This window comes from Bombyx mori, chromosome 28 (genome assembly GCF_030269925.1).
Source record: "Bombyx mori chromosome 28, ASM3026992v2".
In the NCBI taxonomy this organism is placed as follows: domain Eukaryota; kingdom Metazoa; phylum Arthropoda; class Insecta; order Lepidoptera; family Bombycidae; genus Bombyx; species Bombyx mori.
In genome coordinates, this window is record NC_085134.1 from 10,362,598 (window position 1) to 10,378,264 (window position 15,667).

The following is a 15,667-nucleotide window of genomic DNA, read 5'->3' on the forward strand; positions in this document are numbered from 1 at the left end:
CGATAACTAACTAACCAGCTCCAGACCCACGGCCACCTTCCCCGGTCAACTTATGACTCTTGTCATAAATCGTTTGAACAATAAATCAATTAATATCTATCGTTTAATTAATTTTTCCCCGATTCTTCGCACCCTCTGAGGGTGAAACGACAAGGGAAGATCGCTTCAATACATGGCATTCAATCGTTATTCGCGGTTCAATATTTAAAGCTGATCGGTCCGCACTGACGGTCGACTGTAGGTCTAGTTCACAACGACTTCAAGTCATCGTGGCCTAAAGGATAAGACGTCCGGTGCATTCGTGTTGAGCGATGCAACGGTGTTCGAATTCCGCAGGCCGGTACCAATTTATCTAATGAAATACACGTACTCGACAAAGGTTCACGATTGACTTCCACGGTAAAGGAATAACATCGTGTAATAAAAATCAAAACCGCAAAATTATAATTTGCGTAAATACTGATGCTAGGACCTCTTGTGAGTCCGCGCGGGTAGGTACCACCACTCTGCCTATTTCTGCCGTGATGCAGTAATGCGTTTCGGTTTGTAGGGTGGGGCAGCCGTTGTAACTATACTGAGACCTCATATCTCAAGGTGAGTGGCAGCATTTACGTTGTAGATGTCTATGGGCTTCAGTAACCACTTAACATCAGGCGCGCTGTAAGCTCGTCCACTTATCTAAGCAATAAAAAAAAGGCGTTCTGTAAGGGACAATGCCCGGCGCGGCTTGCTCAGCAGTCTACATCAACTATCAGATAACTCAGCATTAGCTCAGTCTACGTCAATCCTCGATAAAGAACATTTGCCCTTATTGTGCTAAGATAATTTTTTTAAACTGTATTCATTTGTCTAGTTATCTAACAGTTTGCTGACAATTAAAAAAAAGCTTAAAACCTTAAGTACTTCAAACTGATTTCATTTGTCGAGTTAACAGTTTGATGATAATTAGAAAAAACCTAAAACCCTACAAACCCTAAGCCCTCCGCGGTAAGAAGAGACATCCGCTAGACTTTGTGACGTGGTTCAATAACCTCCAATAAATATAGGTACATAAATACAACTCTGAGATCGAATATTGAAAACTATTTCTACCGCCTTTGTTCCTATGGTCTCCTGTAGTAAATTACTTGAATACCATTGAATACAATTACGCTAGGCAGCGGCTTGGCTCTGCCCCTGCTGAAGTCCATGGGCGACGGTAACCACTCACCATCAGGTGGGCCGTATGACCGTCTGCCTACAAGGGCAATAAAAAAAAAAAAAACTGTGAGCCAACTGACGATCGTACAACCGTGGTAAGCTCCCCTTACGAATCAAGGGGGTGCAAAAAGAGTTTTACAACCTCTCAATTAACCCGACTAAATTGTGTATAATCCAACCGGCGGGTTGAAATTAAACATTCAGAGTGACTTCTTTGTTCGGTCGCGTTATACGGAGCAAATGTCAAAGTGAGTGCCCCATTCATTTGAGGTTATATATTCGTGTTGCAAACAAATTTAAAACACGCGACTGTGAAGTGACTTGCTCGTTTCATTGAAGTATTTGTTGCGTGTAGAACTTACACAGTTTTGAGGGTGAACGTTGACGGAGCTAAGAGTTGTTAATGCACAGCTGTAATTAATTTGGCGGCACGAAATTCGCAGCTAAAACAAAGTTACATTACCTAAGAAAGCTACGTCAGTGTATCTAATAATTATCAATGCATTAAGTCATGGCTCCGTTCGCGTGAAAACAAACTTATTTTTGAACCAGTTCAGCAAGCCTTTGCAGAAATGTAGTACGACGTCTTGTAAGTCCGCACGGGTAGGTACCACCACCCTGCCTATTTCTGTCGTGAAGCAGTAATGCGTTTCGGTTTGAAGGGCGCGGCAGCCGTTGTACTGTTAAAAGTGAGACCTTACAACTCATGTCTTAAGGGTGGGTGGCGGCATTTACGTTGTCTATGTGCTCCGGTAACCACTTAACACCAGGTGGGCCGTGAGCTCGTCCATCCATCTAAGCAATAAAACGCAGTACCAGAAAGGCTGGGAGTATCTCCCCGCACCCCACCACCTCTGAACCATTATTTGACACGCGAAGTGTTTCTGAAGCTCCAAATTGTTGGTCTTGATACCGCGTGCTCATACAATATCTTTATTGCTGTGACATTATGCGATGCTCATAAGGCGCCCCTGTACATTCCGAGGTCTGCCTCCACCGTGAGGCACAAGCGAGGAGCGTTTTCCAAAATTATTGAAACAAATGTGTTCCCTGTCGTATCACTCTTGTCAGAACGGTCGTGGTCTTCAGTCTGTAGGTATCATTGATGTGGGCAGATGTTATGCGCCTCACGGGCAATCGCAACTTGACTTGGTCGGTTGGACTTGCATGGGCAACCTTCCACGTTCTTCTATTTTGCCCTGAACGACAGGGCGCTCTATGGAGTCACTTCCTCGCCTGGAGATATGCCCGAATACTAATAATATACACCCATGCACAACTGCCGAAACACGCTTCTTAATGCCGAGTTCTTGAAGAACAATGTAAATTAAACAAATGTAAATAGTAGAAAAGAATCGCTGACTGCATTAACCTCATATCAAAGAGAACAAAAATAAATCAAAAATCATCATATGTTATTCCCACGTACAAAAACTCAACTTGACTTTACCACACAATCAATAATAGGATTTATGAAAAGTGTCCGCCAAAATTAAACTTTCTAATTACAAAAGGTATCCTTATATTAATACGTGAAGGAAAACTTTGTATCCCTTTTTACGAAAATTGCGCGGACGGAGTAGCATGAAATTTCCCACACTTATAGAGAATATAGAGGAGGAGTGCAGAATGTTAATATTTTTTTTTAATTATGCCTAAAAAATACATGAAATCAATTAAATAAACATTACACACACTATCATGTATTTGACGCACACACGTAGGTATGCATACTATTTATTTATGGTCAAACTTTTGTTCTTGAAGTCTGTGGTCAAATTAAGAATAGATGAAATATTATTTGTCTTTATTAATATTTTCCGCTAGTGTAGTCTTGGCGAAAATTGTGATTATAGATGTCTTTGAAAATAGAATCATAATAGTGTACAATCTTATAATTTCAATTGATTATAGTCGAATTTCGACTACCGGGCGACCACTAGTTTGTATAAAGGAACCCTCAGTAATGATTCGATACTGTTAATCGTAACTAAGAGTCTGAAATATTGAAAAGCGAATGCTTTCTGTGAAGGTTAGATAACTCGCTGACGCTTATGTCTCGGTCCGCAACCTTGCCCCAGCTATAGGCGGCGTCACCCCGCGCGACGGAATGCGATCCCGCACATACAGAGTGCAGTAACACTCCATTATTACTTTATATTACTGTTGGCCGGGCCTTGCGGGGCGCTTTGTACGGCGACTCTTTATTGGATGGTAAGTGACACGAGCGCGCGGCCCAATGGCTCTGCTTGCCGCGTGCGGAAAAGACGCAATTAAACTTAAAGGACAATTCAATATGACGCCTTTACGGGTCGTAGAGACGGTCATATACATGATCCTCGCGATTATTTCAATGATTTCGCGTCAAGTAACTATGAAATGTCAATGTCAACATTACAGTAGGTAGTAGTAGTTCATTTTTCCAATTGGAAAGGCGAAAGGTCACGTCATACAGCCTAATCTTTTGTATATTCTGTTTTATGAAGAATTTTGTGGAACGAATAGGACTTTTTGGCGGGAACGCGGAAGGAGTGAAGTTGTGTGATTTATTTTATTATGTCTATTTAGTGTTTCTTCAGGTTTAAATGTGTAATAACAGTGGTTTATTAACTGTTTAATATCTGTGAAAGTGCACAAATGTGGGAAAATGAAACAAAACCGCTGGATGTAACTTCTCGGGATCCTCCAAAAAGTTCACTGAAAAAATCTCAGTAAATCACCACCATTTTACTAAGATTATATTTCATCCCATATCATCTCACCTCATTTCATTTAATTTCATCCCAATTGATTAATGTCTCAAATTAGTCATCTTCATTTCATTTCATATTATAATTTTTCATAAAATTATGAATATAAATTAAAATAAGACATGACCTAAAGGTCTTAGTTAGGTACCAGATCATAAAATCCTTTAAAGAAATGTGGAACGAAATGAAATGAAGTTGATTTTAATTAGAGACTATAATCAATTGAAATGATATAAAGTCTTATTAGTAAATGGTGGTTGTTTACTCAGATTTTTCGGAAGATCCCGTGAAACAACGCCATGTGGCTTTGTTTTGTTTTCCGAAAATTTTGCACGTTCACAGTTGATAAAATAAGCCAATAAACCTGAAGGAACATGAAATTGACAAAACAAAACAACCCACACCACTTCGTCGCGTCAGTTCGCAGTTCGAAGAATGAGACAGTGTCGTCAATTTAAAAAAATGCTTCGCTCTTTGGAGTATCTTAATATAATTGAATTCAGAATTATCACGTCATTAACCCAGAAGACCAACAGGGAAGGGAATATGTTGTTTGTTTGGTAAAAAACGAGTTGTGTTAAGCTTTCGAGGCTAAACCAACATATGGCGATCTACTGTCTCTGACGGTCAGCCAATGTCACGGGCACAATCGACATTCTACAAGCCTCATTCAAACAAGGTCGTGTGATGGCGCTCAGGAAACAGCCTGGATGGAAGCTTATTCCAGAGTCTGATGCGATGTGTGGGAAAAATTATCAATGACATCGTCCTACCCAGACGTACGTAAAATGAAGATCCGAGATTATTTCAAATAATACTACACAGTCAATATTACTGTATCAGGAAAAGTTTTCTAACTAAACCTAATCAAATTTAAGTTACTCCATGTTAACTTTATGTTAAATTATTTCATTAAACTACCGTTAAGACTCATGCTTTATTTTTCATAGCTGTACATTTAGGACAGCGGCTCTCAACCTTTTTAACCCAACGACGCCTTTAAATACTTTTTACAAGTTCGCGACATTCCTACATACTTGCGTACTAAATTTTGGTAAGTTAAACTGAAGGTAATGGTTTAACGGACTTTAACGGTAGGCAGCGGCTTGGCTCTGCTCCTGGCATTACTGAAGTCCATGGGCGACGGTAATCACTTACCATCAGATGGGCCGTATGCTCGTCTGCCTACAAGGGCAATAAAAAAAGGTAAGCCAGTTTAGGTACATTTATTAAAGTATATATCAATCCATCTATTAATCATAGTTAACATGTAGTGAACAGTTGTATCCTAGAGATGCAATTCCTCAGATCACCCTAGATAAAAATATCGTATTTATTAAATCTCTCTACAGGGGCGACGAAGCATCGTGTCGCGACACTGCGGTTGAGAGCCGCTGGTTTAGCGCGCGATTTAATCTTGGCGACAACAGAGCAATCGCGGGCCAATTAGCCGGCGGAGTAGCCGCCAGTGTTAAGTGTTGCCACTCCGCGTCGCTGACGAACAACGGGGCCAGTTGAAAAGGCAGGAAAAAAAAACGAGAAAGAGTTATCGCGCCCGCCGCGAGACCGCGCCACTGCGACAAATAAACCCAATAGAAGCTATGGCTGGGCCAACACGGTTTGTTTGTGTATCGAGTTTAGATTACGGTTCATTCAAATTCAAATTCAAATTCAAAATCATTTATTTCAACTTAGATGTCAGTATAACACACTTGTTGAATGTCAAAATATAAATAACATTGTTAACTCTACCACCGGTTCCCAAAAAAACCACAGCCCTGAGAAGAACCGGCGAAACGAACGCAGCGGGCTTTTTTTTTGTTTTTGTTTTTTCTCAAACATTTACTTTTTTTTTTTAAATAAGTAAAAATATTTACAATAAACGAAAAAAAAAGTAAAAAAATACAATTAAAAAAATAAAAATGAAAAATGAAAAGGCCAGGAGCGAAGGCCTCATTCCCACGTAGTGCCATCTAGTAAATAATCCTTAACTTTATAATATGCCTTGTTGCACAAACGTTCCTTGACAGTTTTCTTAAATCTATGAACAGGTAGTAATTGAACACATTGACAAACGGGTCATTAAGCAAGCCTCAATTTGATGTGGCGCGTGCACTTTCGAAGCTTACTACAATAGATATTTTATTATATCATCGGTAAGCAGCCGTTCATGAGCGATGGTAGCCATTCACCATCAGGTGGGCCGTCCGCCTAAATGGCTAAGAAAATAAAATAAACTATATCGCCCTAATTCGCCTTAGACTCGTACGCGTATACTTTGTACCTTTATGATCTACTTGCGGCCCGCTCCGGCTCCGCTCGGGTCTTTAACAAAAATTTCAACGATATATGACGTTGATTTATTTTTTTAAATTAAAGAACACTTATTGCGGCATAACTATAATAGTTAGACATATGCTGTCGCGACACTTTTTGTAAATAATAATGTGTTCTACAAAGTCGTAGTACATTATTCTATTCTATCATAAATAGTTTTCGCAGGGCACGCGATGTAAAGAATATTTTAGGTAATTTTTTTACATCTTGGTTTACATTATTGAAGTTTTAGTAACGATCCTGAACGACCTGTGTCGCTCGGGAATAGTGTAGCATCCAAACAGTGAAAGAATTTTTCAAATCGGTTCAGTAGTTTCACGTTTCAGTAGTCTGACTACACGGGCAATAAAAATAAAAACAATTGCTAACAAACAATGCGAGAGAGATACAGACACAAGCTATCTTTGCGAGTGTCAGAATAAAATATCACAACGTTTTGCAATTGTTTCGAAGGTTAAATAAGATCTGAGTGACAGACAGACAAAATCAGCGGTTTTAATTCGTTCGATTGATCACTTCCATAAATAATATGTGAGTTAAGTAATTTTAGTAACGACTAGCTGTACCCGTCCGCGTCGCTGGGCATTTAAAATTAACATTATTATTTCTCATCCCCACAAAGATTCTCATCATTAACGCCCCCGCAACTGGTGTAGAGAGTCCAACGCTCATATAAATATTAGCCTATCCATTAAGTACATGTATTTTCTACATGGATACCAAGTTTCAAGTCAATCGGATGCATGGTTCAGTAGTTATAACGGAACATCCGTAAAAACGACTGTAGATTTATATATTAGTATAGAGACCTATAGACAAACTCTCGGATGTGTTATTTGACTTAAAATGTTTTGAGGAACGTAAATCTAAGTGTTATAACGCGCGTACCTACCTACCTATTTATTAGATTTACGATAATATGATAGTAGTATTTTAATGTTTTGACGATGGGCTAGTGCGTGTTATAGGGCCGCTTGGAGAGATCCTACAGCCCTGCGCGCTGATAGCACCAACTTAGCATTCGGTAGGTATTTAAATAGTTCAAGATAGTCGTTTGAGCGTAGACCTAACTTTTTAAAATATATCCGATGTATATTACCTTAGAACAGTATCAAGACTAATTTCGAAAAAAAAATTATTTTTTATTTTTTATTGCTTAGATGGGTGGACGAGCTCACAGCCCACCTGATGTTAAGTGGTTACAACGTAAATGCGCCACCACCTTGAGATATAAGTTCTAAGGTCTCAGTATAGTTACAACGGCTGCCCCACCCTTCAAACCGAAACGCATTACTGCTTCACGACAGAAATAGGCAGGGCGGTGGTACCTACGCGCGCGGACTCACAAGAGGTCCTACCACCAGTAAGTATATTTAAGCAACTAGCTTTTGTCCGCGACTCCGTCCGCGTGGAATAGTTACTTTGGCATAACGCTAAATATTACCCCCCACTTCATTTACGTAGAAAGTGATAATATTTTTAAATTATAGAATGTTAAGGAGCTATTTAAGCCCCTATTTTGAAATATTCTTTATTGGTGCTCCACTTGTATTGGTCTTATCGTGATGTTATATAGCCTATAGCCTTCCTCAATAAATGGGCTATCTAACATTGAAAGAATTTTTCAAATCGGACCAGTTGTTCCTGAGATTAGCGCGTTTAAGAAAACAAACTCTTCAGCTTTATAATATTAGTATAGATATATATATTACCTTAGAAGTTAGAACAGTATCTATAATATCCAACATTTTAGTAAAAATCAATTGTGATAATTCATTTGAGCATTTAAGATTTTTGCAGTGAATTAATTATTAATAGCACAAACCTGGTGATCCGTCGGGCATATCGGCGTAGTGGTGCGGCGCGCTGGACGGCTGCCCCGCGTATAGTAGGTTCAACTCCCGGGCTTCGTTCTCCTCTTGGGCTTGCTGGCGACGCAGAGCAACCTTCGGACAAATGATCTTCCTGGTATTTTACGTGCAAGGCAGGCTCCCTATACTTATTTTTATATTTTACTAACTGACCCGGCAGACTTCGTAGTGCCTCAATCGATAAATAAAAGACCTAAACTTTTGTATAAAATAAACTTAAAACAAACAAAAGGAATCCGTCCGACGGGGGACACATTAAAGGGAAAACAAAATTGTTATTTTTATTTAATTCCGAGCATTTTCATATTTATCTACCTTTTAAACCTTCTCTGGACTTCCTCAAATAATTCAAGACCAAAATTAGCCAAATCGGTCCAGCCGTTATCGAGTTTTAGCGAGACTAACGAACAGCAATTCATTTATATATATATATATATATATATAGATGTCGCATTCTGCCGCGGCCGATCACCAAGCCGTTGGTGTGATCAAATAGCCGCCCTAACTGGTCTACCGGTAGCAACCGCCCTTCGAGAAGCCGAGGACCGGACGAGATGGAAACAGCTCACGAGAGGCCACGGTCAAGTTTCAGGGACACGACCTTCAGTAATGAAGAAAGCGACGAAGAAGATTGGTGATAAGGTGTGAGTCCACACGGATAGCTACTACCACACCAGCTATTTCTGCTATGAAGCCGCAATGTTTTTCGGCTTAAAGAGCGGGGCAGCCGTTGTACCGTAAAACTGTGACCTTAGAACTCATGTCTCGTGTTGGGTGACGGCATTTTCGTTGGATATGTCTACGGGCTTCGGTAACCACTCAACAAAAGGTGGATCGTGAGCATGGCAGGCTACACACAGAGTAATTATTCCTTGCGCCAAAACGAGAATGACCTACTGGCCTGAAGAAACTATTGGTTTCACGTAACATGAGCTGACGGTGGTCGACCGTGCTCCCTCGGGACTATAAACCCCCAAAATGGCCATTGATACATTGCGTGCAAAATGCTTAACGCATTTTAGAATAGATTTTTAGTTGCGATATCTTTGTTGGGATATTCATTTGGAATGTATATCTTTAGGGTTGGCGATTGATATTAGTATTGTAATAGCGGTCTACTATTTCAGTTCAGTACAGTGTTATCGATAACACGTCCCGCACACACACAATTCGTAGGGCAGAAGTCTTGAAGTCGTCGTGGCCTAAGGGATAAGACGTCCGGTGCATTCGTGTTGAGCGATGCACCGGTGTTCGAATCCCAGGCGGGTACCAATTTTTCTAATGAAATACGTACTCAACAATTGTTCACGATTGACTTCCACGGTGAAGGAATAACCTCGTGTAATAAAAATCAAACCCGCAAAATTATAATTAATGAGTCCGCGCGGGTAGGTACCACCACCCCGTCTATTTCTGCCGTAAAGCAGCAATGCGTTTTGGTTTGAAGGGTGGGGCAGCCGTTGTAACTATACTGAGACCTTGGAACTCATATCTCAAGGTGGGTGGCGGATTTACGTTGTAGATGTCTATGGGCTCTAGCAACCACTAAACCCCAGGACTGTGAGCTCGTCCATCCATTTAAGCAATAAACAAAATAAAAGCACAATAAGACCAGTTATCTGGCGCTACAGGTTAGCTTAGGTAGGTATATGAAGTACACACATTTGTTAGAGCACGTTGCATCCTCACCTGTGCGGCCATGACGCGCTGTCGCTCGGCTATAAGTGTGCACTTGGCGCACACGCAGTCGCGCCACCGGCAGTACCGCTTGTGCCCCTTCAGTGCAGAGACCACGCCGTGGTTCCGGCACCGAGCGCACTTCGGGGTCCGCTAGCAAACCAAACATATCGTGGTTATTAATTTGGTGCAACGGTGGGGGTGGTAGGTACTGCTATGTGTTAGGTTTGTTGTAAAATAATTAAATTTGTTAATGCTAAGACAATTTTCGGAGCAATTACAGTAGTGGGGACGTGATATAATAAAAAAGGCGGTAGTCTGAAAAAACGGGACAGAAATCAGTGTATAGGGTAGTGAGCAGATGTCTAAAGATTGTAAAAGTTTAGTTAGAAATAAAGTAATACAGAATTGAGTAAACTACTGCAATCTGTGTATTATTTCCTGACTGTTGGAAGTGGAGTTCTACATATGCTACGCGTTGCTGTTGCGACACGATCCATCATCATCGACTTTTAACAATATCGATCCTTGAAAGGCAAACGTGACTAAGCGACAATAACTGCTTTGTACATAAATGATAGGCAATAACCATATTCGATTCGCAAAAAAAATATATTATAATATTTCTAGGTCTATTACAATCATTTCAATCCTACAGCTAGATTCGTTAAAATAGATTTTGTGTTCAGGTATTTCAACTTTAAATTAGTCTACTGTAAAGTTCACGCATTGTCGCTTAGTCACGTTTGCCTTCCAAGCGTCGATATTCTTATTTATACAGCTTATTAGCTAACAGCTATTAGCTTAGTTAACATCACGTGAAAAACTAAAACCAAATTGCGAGTTCGCTAGTTTTCTCCATATTCAGTTATGAAGCGGAGACCTGGATACTCAAGAAGGCCGTCAGAGACCGAATAGACGCCTTTGAAATTTGGAGCTGGAGAAAAATCGGAGAGGACGAGCTCACAGCCCACCTCGTGTTAAGTGGTTACTGGAGCCCATAGACATCTACAACGTAAATGCGCCACCCACCTTGAGATATAAGTTCTAAGGTCTCAAAATTGTCACAACGGCTACCACATCCTTCAAACCGAAACGCATTACTGCTTCACGGCAGAAATAGGCCCCACCACCAGTAAAAATCATTGCTTTGCGCAGTTGTTATGTACCTCACCAGCAATCGCCACTTCTCCCGGTCTGTGGAGAGCCTGGTAGACTCATGCAAATAACCGCCAACTTCCGACTTGACTTTAATTGATACGTATTAAAGATTTTGTTAATTTTGAATTTCTCTGAAATTCTAATTATCGAAAATCCACAGTGGTTATACTAAAATTATCCTTCGGAAACCTAATTCGCTAATGCGCACTCCAAGTTTCCTTCCTTATTTCGCGGCACCTATAATTATACATTTCCTAGATCCGCTACTTGTATTATTACTGTCCCCTGTAACTATACGTTAGACTATAATTATAATATCACCAACAAATCATAAATTTTAAATCAGACTTAACACGTAACAACGACGTAGCGATGGCCGGGGCGTTAACAAATAACATGCTATTTAAGCATTTAACAATAGCAGCCATTAACATAAATAGCAGTTATTGTAACAGAGTTGCGTTTTTCTGAACGGAAATGTTATTTGATATTCTTTATTTTTTAGCGACCCGCTCTCGCTTCGCTTCGGAAACATTAAATTTTATTATCGATAGCCGAGTCCCGCGATGTCACCCGCGGTTATTGTCGTACCGCGGGTGACGCCGCGAGGCGAATCTAGTCTAAAAAAAGTAGCCTAAGTTACTTCTGATATCATCAGCAACCTGTCAGTGAAAGTCCCGTCAAAATCGGTCAAGCCGTTCCGGAGATTAGCCGGAACAAACAGACAGACAGACAAAAATTGTAAAAAATGTTATTTCGGTGTATGTACCGTATATTCATATGTATGCAGTAAAAAGCGGTTATTTTAATATTACAAAAAGACAGTCCCATTTTATTTATATGTATAGATTTCACAAACTCACAGGAGTTTTGTTGCACTTTCATAACAACCTATGGATAGGGTGGGGTGTGAGATCACGTGTAGTATAACACGTACCTACCAAATATGTGTATTTTTTTTCCTACCTATGCTGATAGCCTTGAGAGGCTATTTCAGCGTAACCTTAACTAGTAGGTGAGCTCACAGGGCTCAAGCCGAAGTGTTGCTAACACTGACCCTAGCAAGAGCAGTGCTTCGCAGAATCTACCACCGGATCGGAAACGCGATCCACTGAGAAGATCCGGCGAGAAACTCAGTGGGCTGTGTCTATGGGTTAATTCGCTCGTCGAGCCCTTCGTCGCGAGCGATGGGTTCGATGAGGACGGTGACCGGCGCTTGTGGTACCTAAAAGCCCCGTTAATGGATCGGGAGGATCCGTAATGACGTGTTTTGGGCGACGCCGACTGTTTACCATTCGGTCTGCAGGATCGGGTATGTAATTTACTTGTATAACATTTGGATGATGAAAGGGAATAGCTGGTTCTGTCAACGCTTTAAAATTGTATCCATCGATCGTGTTCTCGATCGTCGAGAATCTCACACAAAGACTACCAGGACGGATGTCTTGAGGCGATTAAAGCTATCACTGGAGAGTGGACAGTTCTCCGAAGCAGCTATGATTTTAAATTTGAGACCATTGAGACTACAAGCGCACGTCTCAAAGTAACGGCAGTCATATTCTATGAGTTCTAAAAAAAACTATCGAATTTTTTTTGAAACAGCAACAAGCGCGATGATCTGAGACTGTCCCGGGCAACAGAGGAAATAGTAAATACTACAGATCTGTGCGCGTGCACGGATAGACACACCCGACCTGCCTATGTCCGCCTCTTAATCCGTGAAAACTGTGTACCTATATGAATAGACTAACTTTTGCCCGCGGCTCCGTCCGCGTGGAATAGTTACTTTGGCATAACGCTAAATATTACCCCCCACTTCATTTAGGTAGAAAGAAAATATTTTTGAATTATAGAACGCTAAGGAGCTGTTTAATTGAACCCCGATATTGAAACATTCTTTATTGGTGCTCTTATCTTAGCGTGATGTTATATAGCCTATATTGCCAATAAATGGGCTATCTAACACTGAAAGAATTTTTCAAATTGAACCAGTACTTCCTGAGATTAGCGCGTTCAAGCAAACAAACTCTTCAGCTTTATAAAAATAAAAATAATAAATAATATGATAATATGAATAGATAGCCGATCCCGATTCAGAATTCGACCTCAAGTTTCAATATGAGTGGCGGTGACAGTCTCTATGAGTCCGCAACTGTTCTCAACCGCAGCGACACTTCTCTACACCTCCATCATAAATAGAAACATTCTAAATCAAAACTAAAGTAGGTAGTTCTTATGACTTCAAATACAATTATATTTAAGCTCTATGACTCAAATATTTGGAATTTACTTATCTTCCGATGCTCAATACTTTTAAGTAAGGTACCTACGCAGTACCTGCCGTAGTACTGAAAGTCACGCCTTTTATTAATAAATCCATGAACAGAGTCTTTAAATAGATCTAAATCCATAGACCAAGTGGCAGTCATTGATACCTATTATTGATCAACCTTCGAACGTACATCTTCGCTTTGAAGACTAATCTAATTCAGAAGACTTAAACCTACATTCGTCTTATTGCCTGATCGTGTAGTTCACAGGCATGTAGTTTAGTTTTTATTTTATCAAAACATTGTCAGCCATAGCTATAGATATGTAGGTACTTAGTGTCTTATATTAACACGCACTTAGATCGGTTTATGCCTATGTCTGTTTGTATGTAACGTATCTAATCTTTGAACGCCATTTTCATCGGCTTCAAGACGACAGATCAACTTGACAATTAGGACCGGCACTTTTATAACTTCACTCTATTATCCTGATCAGTATCAACAGAATGAAAAAGTTACAATTAATTATTATTTCGATTTGCTATTTATGTGTCGATACTCGATGTATCAGGTATTAATATTAAAATTGCCTCACCTGATATCTTTCGGACGCTCTCAGGAAGAAGGGCGGCAGGGCGGCGAGCACGGGATGCTGCACCAACTGAGACACGTCTACACCGTTCGGAAGTGACATTTCCATTATAATTAAAGTCAATAACTTGAGATCTTCTAATAAATAAATTACAAATCTCAAAACTTGTAACTATGAACCGAAAAAAGCAATTCAAGCGTCGACATTATTAAACTGCTTATTTTGAAGAGCGGATGATTATTGAAATGCTATTTTTTTGAATTTCGAATGTAATGTCGTTTCGCGCGGCCTCGCTCGCTCGCTACAGTCGTGTCGCGGCGACGACGCACGCCCGAGCTGTAACCAACACTGTTGCTTCATCGCCACAGTTGTGGAACAGTTGCGGCGGCGGGGCAGACAGGGACGGCGCGAGAACACGACACACTGTGTCACACTTGCGCCTCGTGCCGTCCCGCTCGCACTATACTGTTAACTGTATATGTTGTATCGGCAGGTTATATAAAATGTTGTAAAATGCGAGCGTCGAGAGCGCCAATGGCGCGGCCGCCCGTCCCCGCCTCCGCCCGCCATTGGCCCGTTCCGATGCTGAAACTTAATTTATAAAGGTGACTTTTTTGAGAAGCTCTCTTTGTGCGAACAAAAGCTATATTGAATGAAGCACAAAAACACAATTATGTTTTGTTGTAAGCGTTTGTGGATTCGTTTTCAATACGAAAGTTGGGTTTTTGTTTGTATTGTGCGATGATTGTACCATAATGAGATCGAGTCGATACAGCTCTGCCCACGTCGCGTCGCCGTTGTCCTCTTGTGGCGCAGGCGACATATTTGAATACGCTCGTTCTGTGTGTTGTGTGCTCACGTCCTTATTAGTTTGTTCTTGCTTGTTCGACTGATCACAATGGGTTTTACAAATTTATAATCGCGATAAGCGTACCCGAGTAAAGGAACATCTTCTGCAATTAGGTACGCTTGTTGCACATCTGTGTGCATGTCTATGAAAATCGGTTTCGCTGTTCAACGTATCAACTTGACTAAAGAAATTGGTAGTAAATAAAGTTATTTATTTTTCGTTGTTATTAAAAACGCTTTTTTGAATCAATTACATAATATGCTATTTTTTTTAATAACGTTGTAAATATTTTGGACGGCTCTTAGAGGGCGCCATCTTGATTCTAAAATTGAAATTCGAACATCGTACACAGAGAGAGGTGCGTTCGAATTGAAATATTTGAATTTACTCGTAGAACGAACCGAACTCGATTTAAATTACAATGAGAAGAAGCGGGCGCGGGACGGGAGGGGGCGTGGGACGGGATGGGGGAGGGGGGGTGTGACGTCGATAATTATTGAGACCGATAACCGAATATCGGAAATTGTTCCCGATTGTGATAGATCGGTAAAATAATTTTTTTTTTTGTTATTGCAAGATAGGTGGACGAGCTCACAGCCCACCTAATGTTAAGTGGTTACTGGAGCCCATAGACATTTACGATGTAAGTGCGCCACCCACCTTGAGATATAAGTTCTAGGGTCTCAAGTATAGTTACAACGGCTGCCCCAGCCTTCAAACCGAAACGCATTACTGCTTCACGGCAGAAATAGGCGGGGTGGTGGTACCTACCCGCGCGGACTCACAAGAGGTCCTACCACCAATAAAATGTTCTTAATGTAATGTAATGTTTTTAATTAAAAAATAAGGATCTCTGTTAGTTGGATTGTTAATTTATATTCGCGTAATCTATCCATGTATCTATGCACGTGTGTGGACATTCCCACCGGTGGGATGGGTGTGAATTTACGCAGGGGATA

General features: G+C 40.6%; 1 protein-coding gene across 2 annotated transcripts in view; it reads right to left on the reverse strand.

Annotated features, from left to right (window-relative positions):
- The window catches only part of LOC101735734 (doublesex- and mab-3-related transcription factor A2), a 34,687-nt gene extending 20,356 nt beyond the window's left edge, over positions 1 to 14,331 (reverse strand). Inside the window, exons 1-3 of one of the 2 annotated variants that reach the window (XM_021346771.3) lie at positions 13,862 to 14,331; positions 9,821 to 9,988; positions 8,113 to 8,233 (exon numbers count right to left, since the gene is read on the reverse strand). In XM_021346771.3, the coding sequence (XP_021202446.1) occupies positions 8,113 to 8,233; positions 9,821 to 9,988; positions 13,862 to 13,966 (394 nt within the window). In that variant the 5' untranslated portion in view covers positions 13,967 to 14,331. The remainder of the gene's footprint in view (positions 1 to 8,112; positions 8,234 to 9,820; positions 9,989 to 13,861) is intronic. The other variant, XM_004924332.5, reaches the window with a different exon arrangement.
- Positions 14,332 to 15,667: the final 1,336 nt, after the last annotated feature.